Source organism: Ciconia boyciana, chromosome 2, assembly GCF_034638445.1.
Source record: "Ciconia boyciana chromosome 2, ASM3463844v1, whole genome shotgun sequence".
NCBI lineage: Eukaryota > Metazoa > Chordata > Aves > Ciconiiformes > Ciconiidae > Ciconia > Ciconia boyciana.
This window is the reverse complement of record NC_132935.1, coordinates 145,298,783-145,315,908: the sequence shown is the minus strand read 5'-3', so window position 1 is coordinate 145,315,908 and position 17,126 is coordinate 145,298,783. Positions and strand designations below refer to the sequence as shown.

The window sequence follows — 17,126 nt, the reverse complement described above, 5'->3', positions numbered from 1 at the left end:
GTTTCTTTCTTCCCCTCCAGCTTCTGCCTCAACTCTGTGGGTGTTCAGGCCTTGCGGTGTCAAACTGTTCACCAGGAATTGCATTGTAGCCCTGCAAGTCTTTGTATAGAGTACAAAATGAGGCGGCCCAGGGGCGTTATATTCTACTGGTAATGCACACAGGCAGGAGTGAGACTGACAACTACTGATAATTATCTGCTCAGGAAATAAATCTCAAGCACTTAGCACAACCCTTCCCTTGCTTTCAAAAACCTAAGACAAAGGAGGATTCATGGGAAAAGGGTGTGGGTGCGACAAGATGGTTTTAAGATTTTAGCAGGCAAATATTTCATTAGCCATTGGCCTCACTCCTGCTATAAGAGAGATGCGGCAGTTTTGCAGCAGCATTCTGCGTGATACAGGGTAGACCTAACTTCTGCTGTCTGTTTTACTCATTGCTGATAATCTAAGGATTATAAACATGATGCTCTGCACTTCTGTAAGATTACAGTTTCCTGTTTCTATTTCAACATTTGTCAGGCTGCAGCTGAGCTACTGAAATTACACTGTAAATTGCACTCTACTGTCTGTAAAGGCAGAACGACAGAAGGAAGAAGGGGAGAGAGGATTAGGAACCCATGCTGTACAAGCAAGGCTGAGCACTGCTACACCACTCATAATTGGTTACAGTGTGTCCTCAGGAAGACCCAGATGTCCTTATCTGGATCCATGCTGATAGGTGCTCTATAGGTATCACAAGAAGAGCTAGGTTGCCTTATTGTTTTCAAAGCCTAAGAGGAAAGAAAATAGAACACACAAATACAACAAACATCTAGGAAGTGGTGCATAAAAGAAGACATGGAATAGCTACTTGTAGTTGCATACACTACTATCAGCTTTATCAGTGTATGTAGTTGCATACATTACTATCAGCTTTAACTACCAAAGCCTAATGAAATCCACCATCCCTAATGAAATTGACTGTTTCCACTGATTTCAACAGGACCTCAAACATGCTTTGAGGTCTGGATTGACCCCACCTAATTTTGAACTGTGAACTTAAGCACGTTAGTTAAGAGCCTACTTGCTGTGCTCCTGTGCAATCAAGTAGTCAGCCCTATGAGCTATTCACATCCTAGGCAACACCAGGCAGCAGCTTAGCTCACCACTGTCTGAGAGCACGTGTGTTGCTGAAATCATTGCCTTAGACTGGATGAAAGTGGACTTGGTGCCCAAGGAGACAGCTGTGGTTCAGTCAAATACTATCTTAAGAAATCTGTAAACAAAAAATCCTTCCTACAGAAGTACCTGCCCACTCCGATAATTTCCATATTCAGGATGTACTATTTCAGTAGACTGTCCCTCTACCAACCCATCCATACCTGGCCAGCAGCTTGCCAGAGTCTTTTTGTTCTGGATTGCTGATGTTGTACAGTCCGGCCCAGAGCAGTGATGCTGACTCCGTTTCCTGTTGCATTTATCTCACTCACGTAATGCCACCTAGGAATTTGGCTCAAGCTATCAATACCAGAAATGGCTAAATCAAATTTTGCAAGCAAATGGGTCTTCCCTTGGGTTTGATCTTACTGTAAAATGGTCAGTCATTTTGTCAAACTTGAGAGGACAGAAAGCCTTGCTCGGATTTGCTTTTTGCTGTTGTTTACAAGTATTTGTTAAGATGATTGTGATAAGTGGTCTATCACTTTACTGCTCCAGCTCTACAGCAACATGCTCAGACAAGTGATAGTGTTAGAACAGAAACTGTAGTGAAGCTCAAACCTTCCTTAAGTAAGGTATATACACTGTACATTGATTGATAGTTTCAGATTCTTTTCAATTAGTAGTTAAAAAAATGATAACTTCTTCCTTGTGGTACCACAGCCTTTGCCAGCAGAGGAAGTGCACAGTGTGGATGAGTTGGGTTTTTTTAATCAATCTCAGTTTTTGCTGTCTTGGGGCCCATTGAATTTTCGTCAGCACTTCCCAGCTCTTGTGCTATATGTGATCAAGTCTTCAAGGCTTGCCTCAGGGCAGTGTTCATGAAGATTTTCAAGCAGTAGAAGGGAGATTCTTTCTTGAACAGCTGAGCTCATTGCTTGCTACAGGCTTTGTGCAGCCCATCATGTCTGCATCCCTTCTGATTTCCCTGGCCAGATAAGCCTTTTACTTGCATTCATCTTTTGCCTTAACTGGCTTGTCTCTGGGACGAATCTCTGCAGACTCTTCAGATGACCTTTATCTCATTTTCTCTGCCCTTGCATTTTAATGCTAGATAGATACAGTATCACTCAGTATCTTCTGAGACACAAGAAGAGCCATTCAGAAACATTTTGTCCTTACTAAATGAGACTGCTCTTGCTGAATCTAATGAGACAGAGAGCCTATGAAGTTTTACAGTGGTTAAGAAGCAACCCAAAGAGGAGGCTGGGGAAGGCAATGGTATCCGTGCAGTGGCATAGTTGATCACTTGATCACACCAGCAAGATATCTGTTGGGTCTCAGGGGTGGGATTGCATGGGTTTTTTACTAATTCTGTTTGCCTCGAAGTAATTTTTTCTTGCTTTAATTGGCTAACATATTTATTCTTTATATATGCTATCTTTTAGAAGCCTTTTAAAGTAATAACTATTTACAGCTGCACTAGAGAAGTATATTAGCTGAATGTGTTTGTTAGATCAACGATGATATGGCCAGCATTGCAAGAACTTAATGGGCAGGATACAGGTCAATGTTAAAGTACTAACCCCAGAAGGACTGGGCAGTGTCTCGGAATTTTCTGTGTAACTGTCAGTGTAAATTTTGGTAGAAGGCAAGTGGTATCCCACATAGAAAGTTTGTCCCCAATTTCAACTATGATCTGTGTCCCATAACAGTGAGGGATACTATAAAAAATATATGCATCAGTAGACCTCACCAGACTGCCATCTTTCTAAGCGCTGCATCAGAGTAGGGGACATTTGGCTGCACAGATGAAGTAAGCATAAAGGACTATTCCAAAGTGTTTTCCAATTAAGCGTGACAATAGCTGGGAGACAGATTTGCCAGTGCTTGCAAAATGAAAAGTCTAGGAAAGTATGCTGATCATGAGAAAGAGTGAGAGAGGAAAGGGCTAGATGTTGCCGAAAGGCTGAAATTTGCCATCTTCAAGGAGAAAAGTGAGAGACACAGAAACAGAATTAATTTTGAACTGGACTACAGAGTTGTGTCCAGTCTTCAAACTTAGGATGCTGTTCCATGAATGAACAAATTAGTGTTGTGCTAAATTTCAGGTGCATCAACCAGTGAGTTAATAGCAAAAAAAAAAAAGTAGAAAGAGAATTTGCAATGAGTGCAGATCAGGAACTGGGCAATAGCCAAGGAACTTATTAAGAAGAGTAGATTTCCTAGCTGTTCCTCGAGCACTGAAGAGGAAGATCATTTGAGAGTTTGTGTAATCAGTTTGCTTTGCAAACCGATTTCATCTTGTCATGAAGAAAATAACTTCCATCTGTCACATACTTATCCTGTTTAAGGGAGACTAGGAGTAAATGGGAGAGGTCCAACAGAAAACCCCAGAGAGAAATAACTTCCTAGGCTAACTTCGTAGGCTAAAGAGGAAAGTTTGGCAAAATAAACTAAAACTGAAGGGACATAATTGTGGCTGAGGAGCTAAGGAAAGCTCAAACTCATTCCTTCCCACTTGGGAGCAGCAGGGAGAGAGCAAATATTCAATGAGATTGATGAGGAGCCTTCCAAGCAGAGTCTGAGAGCGTAGAATAAATTTGGTACAAGGTATGGAAGGGAGAGTGAGGAGGAGGTTACTTATGTGGATGGCCCCAGAAGGAGAAATACAGAAGGGTTATTATTACTCTTTGTCAAGATAAAGGTCTAAAGAGAGAGAAGTTTGCCAAGTCAATTAAAACCTTTGATAACTCATGTTATACACACCTGCTGCTTTCTAGAGCCTCATGCAATGAGAGCAAGCATTTCATGCTTATTTCCCATTTAGGTAACAGTCCTCATGATTGTCTTCTTTTAAGGAGCATGACATCATACTGTGCATTAGGCTTTATCACAAGGATAATGCACTCTGCTTGAGTTTCATTTTTTGACTGCTTAGCTGAAATGCAAGTCATAGGAAAAAACGTATACTGGTGCGTCAGCAGAAATTAAAATAAGAATAATGTAGCTGGTATCTGTTGTGGTTTGAATTAAGAGTTTGGGCTAAAGTCAACCATTGTTTCAGAGTAATTCAGCGTCAGTCAGTTATACTGGCCTAGGCTGTACCAGCATACATGTGAGTAGAACTTTGCTCCTTGAATCTTCCTGAAGCATCTGCACAGAAGGGGTTTTTTTGCTACTCTGTATTAAGTAAAAATGATTCGTATGTCTGATACGACAAGACTTTTGTATATGTGTGAATCCCATTTCTAGTAATTATCATGAACAAGTGGAAAGGAACTTGCAGTAGATGAAGCCAGCATGGGAGAGTTCCAAGCAATGTGTATTTCTAATCTGCAAAAAGCTATTGAAGTGAACGCTTATAACCTCTGTATTCTACTGTCAGATTTGCTTTACTTCTTTAATTTTTGTTCATTTAATGTATTCTTTTCATTTCAGATCAGAACATCTGTCATTTGGTCCACTCCAAATGTCTCCTTTGTAATCCCTTTATGGGTTATAATACTAGCAATACTTCTTGGACTACTGGTACTAGCTATGTTGACCCTGGCTTTATGGAAGGTAGGTTGCATTATTACTGTTACTGTTGCCTTAAAAAAACCCTGAAAGATACTGGATGATACTAACAGATAAGAAAAAGAGAGGCTGGACTTTTGTGTTCTTTAACAGTTTGGAGCAAAAGAAACAATACACATGTATCTTTTTTGTTTTGGCATTTCTGACATGCTAGTGTCACTGACCTTTATGCAGGGAACTTGTTTTCAAAGTCCTCATTTATTATTAAAGTCTGGTTATAAATGGGCATACAGAGTTTGGCTCTGTTTCCTAAGACCTATGATCCTCTTTTTCAGGATGTTTAGGTTCAAAAAGAAGTGACTCTAACTTTGTTTTCTCTGAATACTTCAGAAATTTCCAGTTTTTGTCAGCATGTAACAGCACTTCCAGCTTTGAGAATTAATTTTTAGGAGATTTCCTTTTATATTAGTATGTCATATCTTCTGTTTTAAAGTTTTCTAGTTTTGTGTTGGTCGTTACACTCACTTCACAAGTTTTAAGACAAGTTACTGGAAACTGCTATATTCAGGGAGCCAATGTAGCTTTTAGCAATCTTCTCAGTTCCCATTTAAAAAAATTAAAATAATTTCTTAAGTAGGATATGGCTCATCTGCCTTTAGCTGCCTAAAGGTTATGCATTAGGTGTCCAGCCTATGCTAACTTTCCAGATTCGCCTAGTCAGTTAATGGCAACAGCAAAAAGGTATGTCTAAAACATGGGAGGATGAGAGGAACTACCTTTTGGTGGTACTCTCCTTCGACCTCTTGTGAAGCCTACATAACTTTCAACCTTTCAACCAAAAGGGTAGCTTTTAAGTAGTTAAAGTTAGGTGAGAGGAATCTCATATTTAGTGATCTTTAGTCTAGGTCAGAACACTGTCCTGTGCACATTTCCCAACACATATTCCACCTCTGTTATTATTACTATCTGTCAATCTAAATATCTTTTCTGAATGAGTGTCTTGCTGAACTGAAATTAGCAGTTTTCTCATTAGTCAGTCAGAACCAGCATTCAGACCAACTTTACATCTCCTGCAAAGACAGCTTTCGTTTGAATTTTTAAAGCTATACTTCAGAACTCAGTGCCTTGCACCTAAAACTTTAATTTTTCATAGGGAACAATTTGAACAGAAACAAAAAAGCTTCACAGTCTATCAGCCTGCCATAGGTTGTACCCGACCTTTCAAGTTGACTGAGTGAAGAATCACACTGCAGCTGAATCTTCCTGTGGTTGTCTTACCATGACGCCTTTGTTTCTGTTGATTGTTTTCTGCAGTGTGGCTTCTTTGACAGAGCTAGACCTCCTCAAGATGACATGGCTGACAGGGAACAACTGACAAATAACAAGACTACTGATGCATAGAGGAAGAGAGTGACAGTTCAAGTCAGAATCCTGCCTGAAACTAGAAACACGATGAGGATTAAATGAAGGATTTCTTCCACCAGTCTTCCTTTGTACCTGCAAGTGACACGGTGTCATAATCTGATCTATGCAACGTTCTGAGAACATCCCACATGATGGCCATCCTTGCCAAAGAAAGCAGCTTTATCATTGCCTTACAAACATACTCACCACTGAACAGAATGTTTATCCCATATTCCAGTCAGTCTACATTTCAGCAGATGCTTTTGAGCATGTGTGGTATACTGAGATGCTTCCAGAAAAAGCCCACATCTCCCAAGGAGAGAATGCCTGCATTGCTGTATTGTCTAGAAGATGGACCAGGACAAAACTTCTGAACACTACTGTATCATGCAGAATACCTTTGACACCTCCCTAAGAATAAGAACTTTTATGAAAATATGGCTCAGGGAGACAAGCAATATATCAGTACTGTGAAAGTACTTCTGAAAACAAAGGTAGTCTATAAAGAACTTTATAGATGGGGCACAATTATTTATTTTTCCACCTTTTCAGGATAAGTATCTGATATAAGCATCAACTTGGCTTTTCAGAGAAGAAAGTAAAAAAAATAGAAATCATGTACTTACCTTGCATGTAAATAGAAAAGTAAACCCATTGTACACACAGAACACATCTTTCTTGGCTACAAGGTGTTTTGCAATGCAGAAGATTTATGCAACATTTTACAAAATAAGACATATGATAAACAAGTACATGTTGCATCTCTTTCAACCCAGATCCATGCACAGTATAGAGCAGGGAATGAGTTACCCTCTCATGGCATTGCTGATGGCTGACACCTGCACAGCTGACACAGGATACAGTCATTTGTGAAACACTGATTTAAATTATCACACCCACACTGGTGATATTGAGAAGGCTTGGGGGTTTTGGGCTAGCATAAATTTTCTTTGCCATTGCCCTGTTACTTTGTTGAAATGGCCTCTGAAAATGGAATGGCTACTGCCATTGTATCTTCTGTTTAATTTGTGTCATAGACCCTAACACTTTGTTCACCTAAAGAAATCTTTGCCTTTTTTTTTTTTATTTTACAGACTACAAGTTGGCAGCATATTTAAAGTGTTGATTTCAGCAAAGTTTAGGGCTGAATATAATTATTTCTTAAGCAAAGTCTTGCAGGGAAGGTGGACAGGATTTGTATTTATGCAGAAAAATAGGATGCCAGCTAGCCAAGCATGAACAAAAAGAAGGAAAGATATTTTGAGGTAAAGAGTAAAAATATACATTTAGGATTTTATTTTTTTCTGGATTGAGGATTCTGAAGAAGAGAGGCTTCATTCTTTCTCTTCTATCAGCAAATGGTCCTTATCTCAGCAGGGGCTCTAAGCTCTGATCTGTGCAAATTTGTGCCTGAAAGCTTGAGTCTTCCAGTGCTGCTTGTGAGTGTGAAATTAGCTATATTGTGTAAACTTCAGGAGGGATTGTTCATTTTCTGAAACATACACCACACTTCTTCTCCTGAGCTCCTTTTCTTTCCAGTCCATCTCAGCTTCTTAATGGGCAAATGGCCTCATCCATTCTGACACTGCTTGGCTCCTTTTACGTAACTGCCCTTCTGCTTCCTAAGACTTCAGGACAGGACTAGCCATGAGGCATTGTCATTTCTGTCAGTCTGGCAGGAGATTTTTCAGTTTTACCATTTCTTGCACGCAGGCTGACCTGTGAAATCCAAGCAGGAGCTAGGAAACCTGAGCAGGTTGCATTCCATCTTCATATCTAAGGCAAATTTGCGAGAAGACCTTTATGGAGTCTTTAGCTTATCAGATGCAGTGTGCCCACGAGACTTAATGAGAGGAGACACATGCCTCAGAAAACGGAGGTGAAGCACCTCCATTTTCAGAGAATGTGGAAGCCTGACCACTTCCCGATCCCCCAGAAAACCATTAACAGACCTCTTCCCCCAAATAGGTTTGAGCTGACCCCTTGTAGATAGAGAGATCAGCTGATAAATACCACCACAAAACAAGCCTGTCCCATATTTGCACACCTCTGTATCCCATACATTCCAGGCAAAATCATCCTCCTATGAAAAAGACAGTGAGCTTCTAGCTTTTGTAAATACTGAATTGTGGTGTGTAGCAGCTTGTGAAATAAGATCAGCTAGCTCATTACAGTCACATCACGTGCACAACTCTTACTCTGGTGAAACAGCACCATAAGATAACAGAGATACAGAACATAGGACTTTTGTATGTGCAATACTTTATATTACTTATATACCTGAAGCATGTTTACACTGGCATTTGTGGTTGTTTTTTAAACTTTTGAATATACTGATTAATGATTACAATAAAGAAAAAAAAAATAGGAAAAAAAATGAAAACAAACACAGCTCTGTTCAGTATTTGTTGCAATGTGCTTTCAATCCTGCATTGCTCTGAGGATGGAACTAGGTGACCTAATATATTATTTGCAGTTGTAACTTCTATGGTTCACTTTTGAGCAATTACTCTCCATTTTAATGATGGGCAAAACATGTTCAGATACTAAATTTAAACCAAAAAGAACCTCAGTGACTGCTGGGCCTGGCTGGAATCCATTGGCTGCAGCTGTGTAATGTCACTGGAAACCAAATTAGAGGCACATGATCTGACAAACAGTTACTTTGAGCAAAACTTTGTTTTATATTTCTACATCTTTGTAGATTAAACTTCCCCCATGGAAATGTCTGGAGCCGTGTGCTGTCAAGGACTATAGTCGTAGGTCCCAGGGTTTGTGGATAGCTTTGGCTGCAAATTGCAAACAGCTTTGCAAAGGAGATTTCTGGGTTTCAGTGCTTGCCAAGAGTGTTTATCCCCTGGGGAGATTGAATCCTGGATGAGGACACTAGCATGCAGCTGACATAATCTTTCCCCCCCAATAATGTGCTGCACGATAACCTCTGCCACATCCCTAACATGACTGAACTTTTGTTTCAGTGATGTCAGCCTTGTAATGGGTTACTAAATGCAGCTTTCTGTAAAAGTAATTCAGCCTTACACTTCCAAATGTATGCGGTGAGCTGCTAATTGCTGTGAATGCAGGAGCAGTCTGGAGAGCAGAAAAAACAGATTACTTTATAAATTAAAGCCTTTTAAAACTGTTTATTGCTATGATCACCACAGTGGTCTAGTAAATAAAGACATTCATATTTTATTTCACATTTTACGCTTCTTGCCGAGTTTGAGAAAGGCTGTCCAGTTATTTCATCCATGCAGCAGACATCTTAAGAGTATCAAGTGTAAAGCAACGTTTTCTGTTTTATTAAAATCTCTGAATTTACATAACAGGGCCCAGTACCTTTGAATATGTTGTCACTTATGGATTTAATCTTTAAAAGTATTTAGCAAATACAATTTTCATTTAACCACTAGGTTGTTAACAGGAATTTTTTCTTCTCACCGTTCTGTAACTCATTTACAATTTTTTCTATCTTCTCCAACTTTTTTGCCCTGACAGCTTTTACAGGTTTCCCACATTAGACATCTCTTGAAAATGGCACTGATTTTCTCTACCTTTTAGCTGTGATTTATTCATCCATTAGCAAGAAGGATCTTCTGGTAGGCATGGCATACATCATTAACTAAAAAGCCTTTTGGGAACCAACAAAACACCTAGAGATACGCGGGGGAAAGAAAGTCCCAACTGGCCATGGCCTATGGTATTCCACTACATTGTAGCAAACTTTTTTTTTAATGAAATACCATCTGACACACTGCCTTTAGGAATTGTTTATGAGCGAGTGTTTTATTTATGATTGTTGGCAAAGATCCATATTAAAATGTAGTGTAATGGTAGTGCCTCTTGACAATAAAAAGTCTTGAATTTAGCTTGTGCAGGCGCCATGATGTGACACAGCAGGAATGCTTTTAATACTGAAGGACTGTTCTTGTTTTGCCTGTATGTTGTATTTGAGGTGCACTTAACTATTCAAGATGCTACCCTACTGTACACAGTGATTTTTAGAAAAGAAGAATGGAAGTAATTGTTCAACTCACTTTTCAGATGGTTTTGTTTGTTTTCATCATGTTGCTCTACTTAACTGATGCACCACATTTAATTTGGTTGTGTATTGTTCTTTATTTCAGTAACGGTTTGTAAAGCAGACTTCAGCAACTCTTTCCAAAACTGGACTGTGTCAGGCAGTATTGTTTTTCCAGAAGCAAGCTCAGGATAACAGCAGCAGAGCAAAATTCAGGATGCTATGTGAAATGGTCAGTGCATTGCAGGGGCTAGCTTACTTTTCAGCAGTTTACCCAAATTCATATTCAGAGTCATATTAACAAAACATCAACCTTAGATTCCCCATTTCTCCTGTCAAGGAGGGCCATGGTGTGCCCTCTTTTATCACCACTGTAAAGACCAAATACCAAGCAATCCTCACAGCGAAGCTGGGGAGGGGAGGGCACATTTTATACCTGCACAAGACAAATAAAAGGCAACCAAATCAAGTGTATGGCAAAAGCACAAACAACATCTGTTTTCTGATGCTCCCCTGGTCATGAAGGTTAACATTTTCCCAGCAAAAGCAATCTGCCTATTTATCACATTAGACCAGCAGCACCAGAAAATAAGCTCTGAAGTTGCAAAAAGTTTCCATGAATCTCATACCCTTTGTAGAAATTTTACATTTTGAAGTATATATGATACCTCTTGGCTCTTCAAATAGCCTTACTGATTTTTTTTGTTGTTGGTTTTTAATATTTTAATAGCATTTAGGAAAAGTTAGGTCAGCATAGTAAAAGCTGAAGAAGAAAATACATTTAAACTAACAGTGAAGTCTCGCAGGAGACCCAGGCTTAGATCTGGACTGATCTTTTCCATTTTTAGGCACAGGAGAGGCATCAGGAGGTATCTCGGGTATCTGCTGAGACTTCCGAGGGTGTTATGGCTTTGTTATAACAAACACTCCCATGCCAACTAACATGAAAACCAGAAGATTTTATTTTTAAAGATCCATCAGTCTATTGTCCCCTGCTATATGCCCTGTATATGAGAACAGGCAGAGCATGGGTAAATGGCACCATTAAACTAGGCGGTAGGATGAGACATTCACAATTTGACTCAGTACACCAGAAAGAACCTTTCCTGTGGAGGACAAAGACTGAATTTTCTCAGTGCCTAAAATTAGGAAAGATTTGTTTTTCTAGAGGAGAACATGACACCACGGAAGCCCTGCCCTTCAAGCATAATGGGTACAAGCATAAATGCAAGGTGGCTGGGCACAAGGGACTTAATATTAAGCAGCTAAGGAGGCTGCCGGATACTACGTTAACTATAAATGACTTAAAGGGAAGGGCTAGGAGGCTCTAGAGGAGAAATCAAACTTTTAAACACATAAATGTTACCACAGAGTAGATCAGAAACAACAAGAAGGTTGATTAGCAAGATGGATGGACTGGAAATAAGGCTCAGCTACAGCAGATGAGAAGTTGTGACCCCAGAAGATAACGAGACTAATGATCTACTACAGTGATTTTTTTTTTCAATGACCAACTGATTCATTGCTCCTGCAAAGTTTGAGGAAGACCATTTCCCTAGTAATTAGCTAACGAAAGGAAAAAATATCTCTGCAGCTGTGACAGGACTATTGAGTTATCTGTGAATCCCTCTCATTCTTAAATGAAGGGCTGTATTCACTTCATTGACTTTGAGAGAAGGAAGGAGGTGGCAAAGACATGATACTTGAATTTGTTCCAGCGTCTGCTAAAAGCTTCTGGCTTCACTGCTGTTTCAAAGTGACTGTTTCAGTATTTGCTGAGGCTGTATGACATCTTTCACTGGAGTAGTACAGACTGTGCTATCCAAAGGTAATAGAAAGACATTTTTTTCAAACCAGTAAAAACTAAATCTTTTGTGGAAACTTTCTGTCCATGCCCGGCTTACCCAGGAGACCTGAGGAGTAAACTGGGGTTTAAGTGGGATTTTTTATTTATTTTTTTTTATTTATCAAGTGTTGTTCCATACATTAAGAAGCTTCTCTATACATGTAGATAGCTTCAGTCCTTATATACAGCTTTAAGTAGTTGAACTGAAGTAATTCTTTGCTAACAGATGAAGGAGGCACAACTAAATCAGCAATGGAATTTAAAAGTTAATTGGTGTAGTGAAGATGACAGTAATCCTATTTAAGTTTGGCTGTAGTGAATGTTTTGCTTGATATTTTTAAAGTTTACTATTTCTTTAATTCTACATTTAATATATTATAGTACTAATGAAGCACTTGGACATTAGTAACAGAGACATTGGTGTTTAATGTAACAAGATACTAACAGATGAGGCAGGAACACAGAGCGAGGGGGAAGGACCATGTTCTCCCCTTGGTTGGGCTGCTCCAACCGCAGCTGTGGCTGACTGCAAATGCTCTGTGCCCCGCAACAAATGGTTACCCTCACAAGAGGGGAAAATCCTGACACCATAATAGTTCTCAGTCTTTCAGACATATTCCCTTTGCCTTGAAGATTGCTGGAGCATCTTGCTCTGCTCTGTTGGGTGCTGCTTGTTTAATATTATCTGCTCCATTGGCTCCTCCACACTCAACTGGTTTGGATCGCAGAGAATCAATGCCATCTCCTTTCCATCTGCTTCTTGTTTAAAAAGCTGAGGATATCTCCTGTCTCATGAACATGTCTGCAACTTTTCAGTAATTCCCACATGATTGATGAGAATATATTCTACTTGATTGTGCGGGGAAGGGGTGTTTAGTCTCCACCCCACTTTTCTAATGCCCATATATACACAAAAATTCAGTCCTATGGTATCTATTACACATTATTTCACTAAGCAACCAGCCAAGTCTTTGTTCTGTAATTTAGTAGAACAAAGTAAGCCTGAACTTGACCCTCCAGCCATTTTAAGCAAACAACATCTGTGTGAAGCCATTAGGTTTCCAATACATTGACTCACTGCAATGTCTTTAAGAGCAAATCTGCTTGCAAAACATGTTGTGGACTCTTCGGCCTCATCGCTGCAGTTGGTATGCTGCGTCAAGCATATACTGATCTTATGTAGATCATGTTTAGCTGGTTTTATTATCTCAGAAATGCTTTTTCTGGAGAGTGGGAATGAAGTGCAGGAAAAAATGTGAGTTGTCTTTTTCAAGCATGCTCAGAAAGAGCTGGTGAGCTTTTAACTACCACCCCCTCAATTAGCCGCTCAAAGGGACCCCCTAAGCAGGTCTGCAGGAGAAGGGGAGGTGGCAGCGAGGGGTATGAGCACCACCGAGGAGGAGCGGTGCCCAGAAAGATGCGGATTGGCTCCAGTGCATGGCATTGCCCCAGACCTGGCACAGAGAGGTACCTCCTTGGCTGCCGGAGGACCGAGGGGCTCTGTGCTTGGCCGTCCTGTTCCCTCCCTGCACTCTCTTCCTCTGTCTTGGTCCGTGTGCCCTTGCTCCTTCCTGCAGGCGGGTGGCCTTCCCAGCCGCCTCGCAGCTCCTCCCTGCGCTTCCAGCCGTAAATGCCTCCAGCCTCCCCACACCACAGCAGCAGCAGCTCCCAGCTCTCTCCCCCCACTCCTGACTTCACCGGTTGTTTCCTGGCCCTGTGATGCGATGGGATCCCAGCTGGGCACCACACATCTCCCAAAGGCTGCTCTCACCCCAGAGCTACACCCCGCCTCCTCCCCAGGGAGGCTTGGGCAGACCCCAGTCCTGTCAGAGACTGCACAGCAACCATGTAACTCTCGCAGGGCTGCTGAGTGGTTACATGAGGAGCAGCTTGCAATGGCCATGTCGTCACAGATACCCGAGTGTGCGTTGAGGATAGCATCCCCAAATCACTCATATCCTGCTGTTTCACACACACGTACACCTTCTCAATGATAAAGCATCTCTCTGGTCTTCTCTTGTTGTTCCATGAATGTCTCTTGCCCCATTTTTCTTTCTGGACTCATCCCCCATGTCTCAGAACAACATCCCAGCCTGTGCCTTGCAGACAGCCCCTCAAAACAACCTCTCCCAGTGACCTCTCCCTAGCTGAGCTCTGCCTCTTCCTCTTGGCTGCTAAGGCAGGCCCGAACTCCAAAGCTGCCCATGTAATATATACCCTGGAGCTTTATTAACAGCTTCCCCACCACTGCCCCACGCCCTACAGCTTCCTCTGGGGCAGCTGCTGTTGCCAGCGTACATTGGCGACGTGGGAGGGAAGGGATGGCCTTGTGCTTCAGTGCCGGGCTGAACTTGGGCAAACACTGTCTGTTTGTTGGCTTGGCCACAAACTTCATGTAATTTTGGGCAAAGCATCCCTCGCATCCACATCTGCAGTGGGGCCACTGAAGAACACTGTCGGATACGTCTTGCAGATAATAAACTCTTCAGGCAGAAAACAGGTCTTTCCTATTTCTCTAAGGCTGAAGCAAACTTTCAATGCTATATCAATGCTGAATAACATCAGTCTCCTGCGAGCAGTTACTGCAAGTTCCAGTGCCTGTATTGGAGAAGAATGTGACTGCTCACTTTCTTTCCCCACAGACGTGTGAAACCATATAGGGTTATTTTTTAGCTGCTTATTCCTGCTTTATTAGGGGCATCAGTTATAGCTGGTGAAATAAAGTAAAACCAAACTGATGAGGAAAGTAGTTGTGGGTACTGTGATTTAAGGTATTTATTCATTTCAGGCCTGCTGAAAAAGTCTGCTTATTCCATTATCATCAATCCAGTCACATATAAAACTACTGAAAAGTCATACAAATAATAGTTTTCCAAGCTGTTGTGTAGAACAATTCAGGTGGGAAGAGCTATTAACATTAAATACTTCTCTTTTCAACTTTGGATCCATGGATACCAAAGGGATCAGGCTTGCTTTTCTTTTGAACACAGAATTATCTAGGAATTACATGTAATTTCTAGAGCTTCTCAACAAATTACTCTGGAGCTTTTCAGCAACAAGTTAGAAATGTAGAGCCTTGCCTTTGCTCTACTGCACACTAGAGTATTGCCTTTTTTCTCTCTGTAACTGAAGGTATGCACAGCCCAGAATGGGAGTACAGATACACAACAACCAGGAATGAGGTCATCGAAGAAGATTTTGAGGAAGGAAAACATGAGTCCCTGAGCTGCATCCAGGCTGGGGTGTTGACTCAAGTAAGTAGTGGTTGAAGGTGAAGTGACTGGGGCATTGAATCCCTGGGTGCCCTCTGAAGAATCAGACCTGCCTGAAGCCAAGCAGTCAGAAACATTATAACACTTGAAAATCTTGGCCCAGGCACGGCCTTTTGTTAAACCTAGCAGGATCACTTAATATTGGCATCCAAAGCCTCTGTGAAACCACCATGAGTAGAAGAGGGTGGCAGTGGAGCCTGTGTGTTAACGTTGTATTTCCTGAACTATCTACTGTCTCAACTGTTTCATTTAACAGTTAAGTGCTTCCACCAGGGGCTGTGGGGGAAGTGCAGAATTTGTGTGTTGGCATGCCTGTACTATGGGCTAAGCACAGAGCAAATTTGTGGCACAGAAAGCCTGCATTTCAAATATAAAATACGGAGCAGCAGATGGATATAATAAAACAGGAAGCATACGGAAACAATGACACAATTATGAACAGCATAATAAGCAACAGTCATAGCACACCAGGGCCATAAGCAGACTTCCTATTACAGATGCCTAAACTGGGCATCTCAATACCTAAATAGCAGTCATCTGGCCCATCAAGGCAATCCAGAGCATCTCTCCTAGTTACTCCAATGCCTTATACAGCCAGTGGAAGTGACAGCTGTGGGTTTGCTCTCCAGCAACTCCCTTGAGCCCATCCGGCAACACTCGAGGCTGGTGCCAAGGCGGGAACAGCAGGTGCCAACTTGGGCTTTTTTCCCTGCCTCGCTGAGGGCTGAGGCACTGGGTGCCACCAGGATGCGCCGTCCCGAGGCCATGTCTTCAGAAGAGCACCAGTGTGCAAGGTGGGGGAGACGAGCGGCCAGAGGCTGTGCCCGGCAGCTCGTCTCAGCCCTGCGTTGCCTGCTCTGCTCTCGGCTGTGCTGCGGTTCACAGCCCACAGTGCAGCAGGACCACAGAGCTGCAGGGAGAGGGAGTGGGAGGGTCTGTCTGCAGTCCGCTATCAGACTGATCTTCTAGAACTGGAAGTGTTCAGCACAGCCTGAGCAGGCTCAGTGGCTTTGGGCCTCCGTCAGACTTTAAGTTATTCTGCACCAGTTGCAAAAACTCTGACAAGGAAGTGCTCAGGCTGATACACTTCTGCGTATGTACAGTAAAGCATGAGCATCTAGAGAAAGCTGCAGTAGAAGAAGCACTGTTAAGGCTGGATACCTCCATGGGCTCGCAGCCCCAACTAGTATGTGGTACAAATTGCTCTGTTGAACTAAGGCTCCTAAATTTCTCTTAAATCAGCCTTAGGTTTGCTAACAGTCAGTCTAAATGTGGTCCCTTGTCAATAACAAATTAACTTGAAGAAGCCTGGAATTCCAACTATTTTGTTTGAGATTCCCAGTGAATGTCTTGGAAAGTTTACAGCCTTGCCATGTTCTGCTAATCATTTAAGCATTTAACTTGTCAGATGCTCAGAAGTTCACCATTTTCATGTTTCTTGCCTGAACATACTGGCCAAAATTTTTCCAGTTTGATTGCTCAAAACAAGCACCTGTATTTGTATGTAGGTACCTATATCAATACCTTGCTCTGCCACACTCTGAGCTGCCCATCTCTGAAAATCAGCCACTCTTGATACCTACATATGGTTTTAGGGACCTAATGTTTGGCAGCCAAATTAATGTTTGTGATACTTTCACATGTTTTTAATAAGAATCTAAACATAAACCAGACCAAAGAAAAAGAGAAGGAGGGTTAAAAAAAAAAAGAAAAACAATACTCTGTAGGATATCTATGTGTTGACGTGAAATATGGAATAATCCTTGCCTATTGCATCTGTGTATGCAGATTTTTCTTTCAAATGTGAATTATTGAACCAGTAGTTCAGACTGTCATTGGAAGAGAACTACTGTATCTCACACCTACCAAAACGGCAGGCTCCACACTGAGATGTTTTGCGGTGGCGATTCAAGTGCCCGTCATGCCT

The 17,126-nt window shown here is 41.5% G+C and overlaps 1 protein-coding gene across 1 annotated transcript in view; it reads left to right on the top strand.

Moving 5' to 3' along the window:
• Positions 1 to 6,797, top strand: part of ITGA8 (integrin subunit alpha 8) — a 115,456-nt gene extending 108,659 nt beyond the window's left edge. Inside the window, exons 29-30 of the mRNA XM_072854362.1 lie at positions 4,579 to 4,701; positions 5,971 to 6,797. Of these exons, the coding sequence (XP_072710463.1) occupies positions 4,579 to 4,701; positions 5,971 to 6,057 (210 nt within the window). The 3' untranslated portion in view covers positions 6,058 to 6,797. The remainder of the gene's footprint in view (positions 1 to 4,578; positions 4,702 to 5,970) is intronic.
• The last annotated feature ends 10,329 nt before the right edge of the window (positions 6,798 to 17,126 follow it).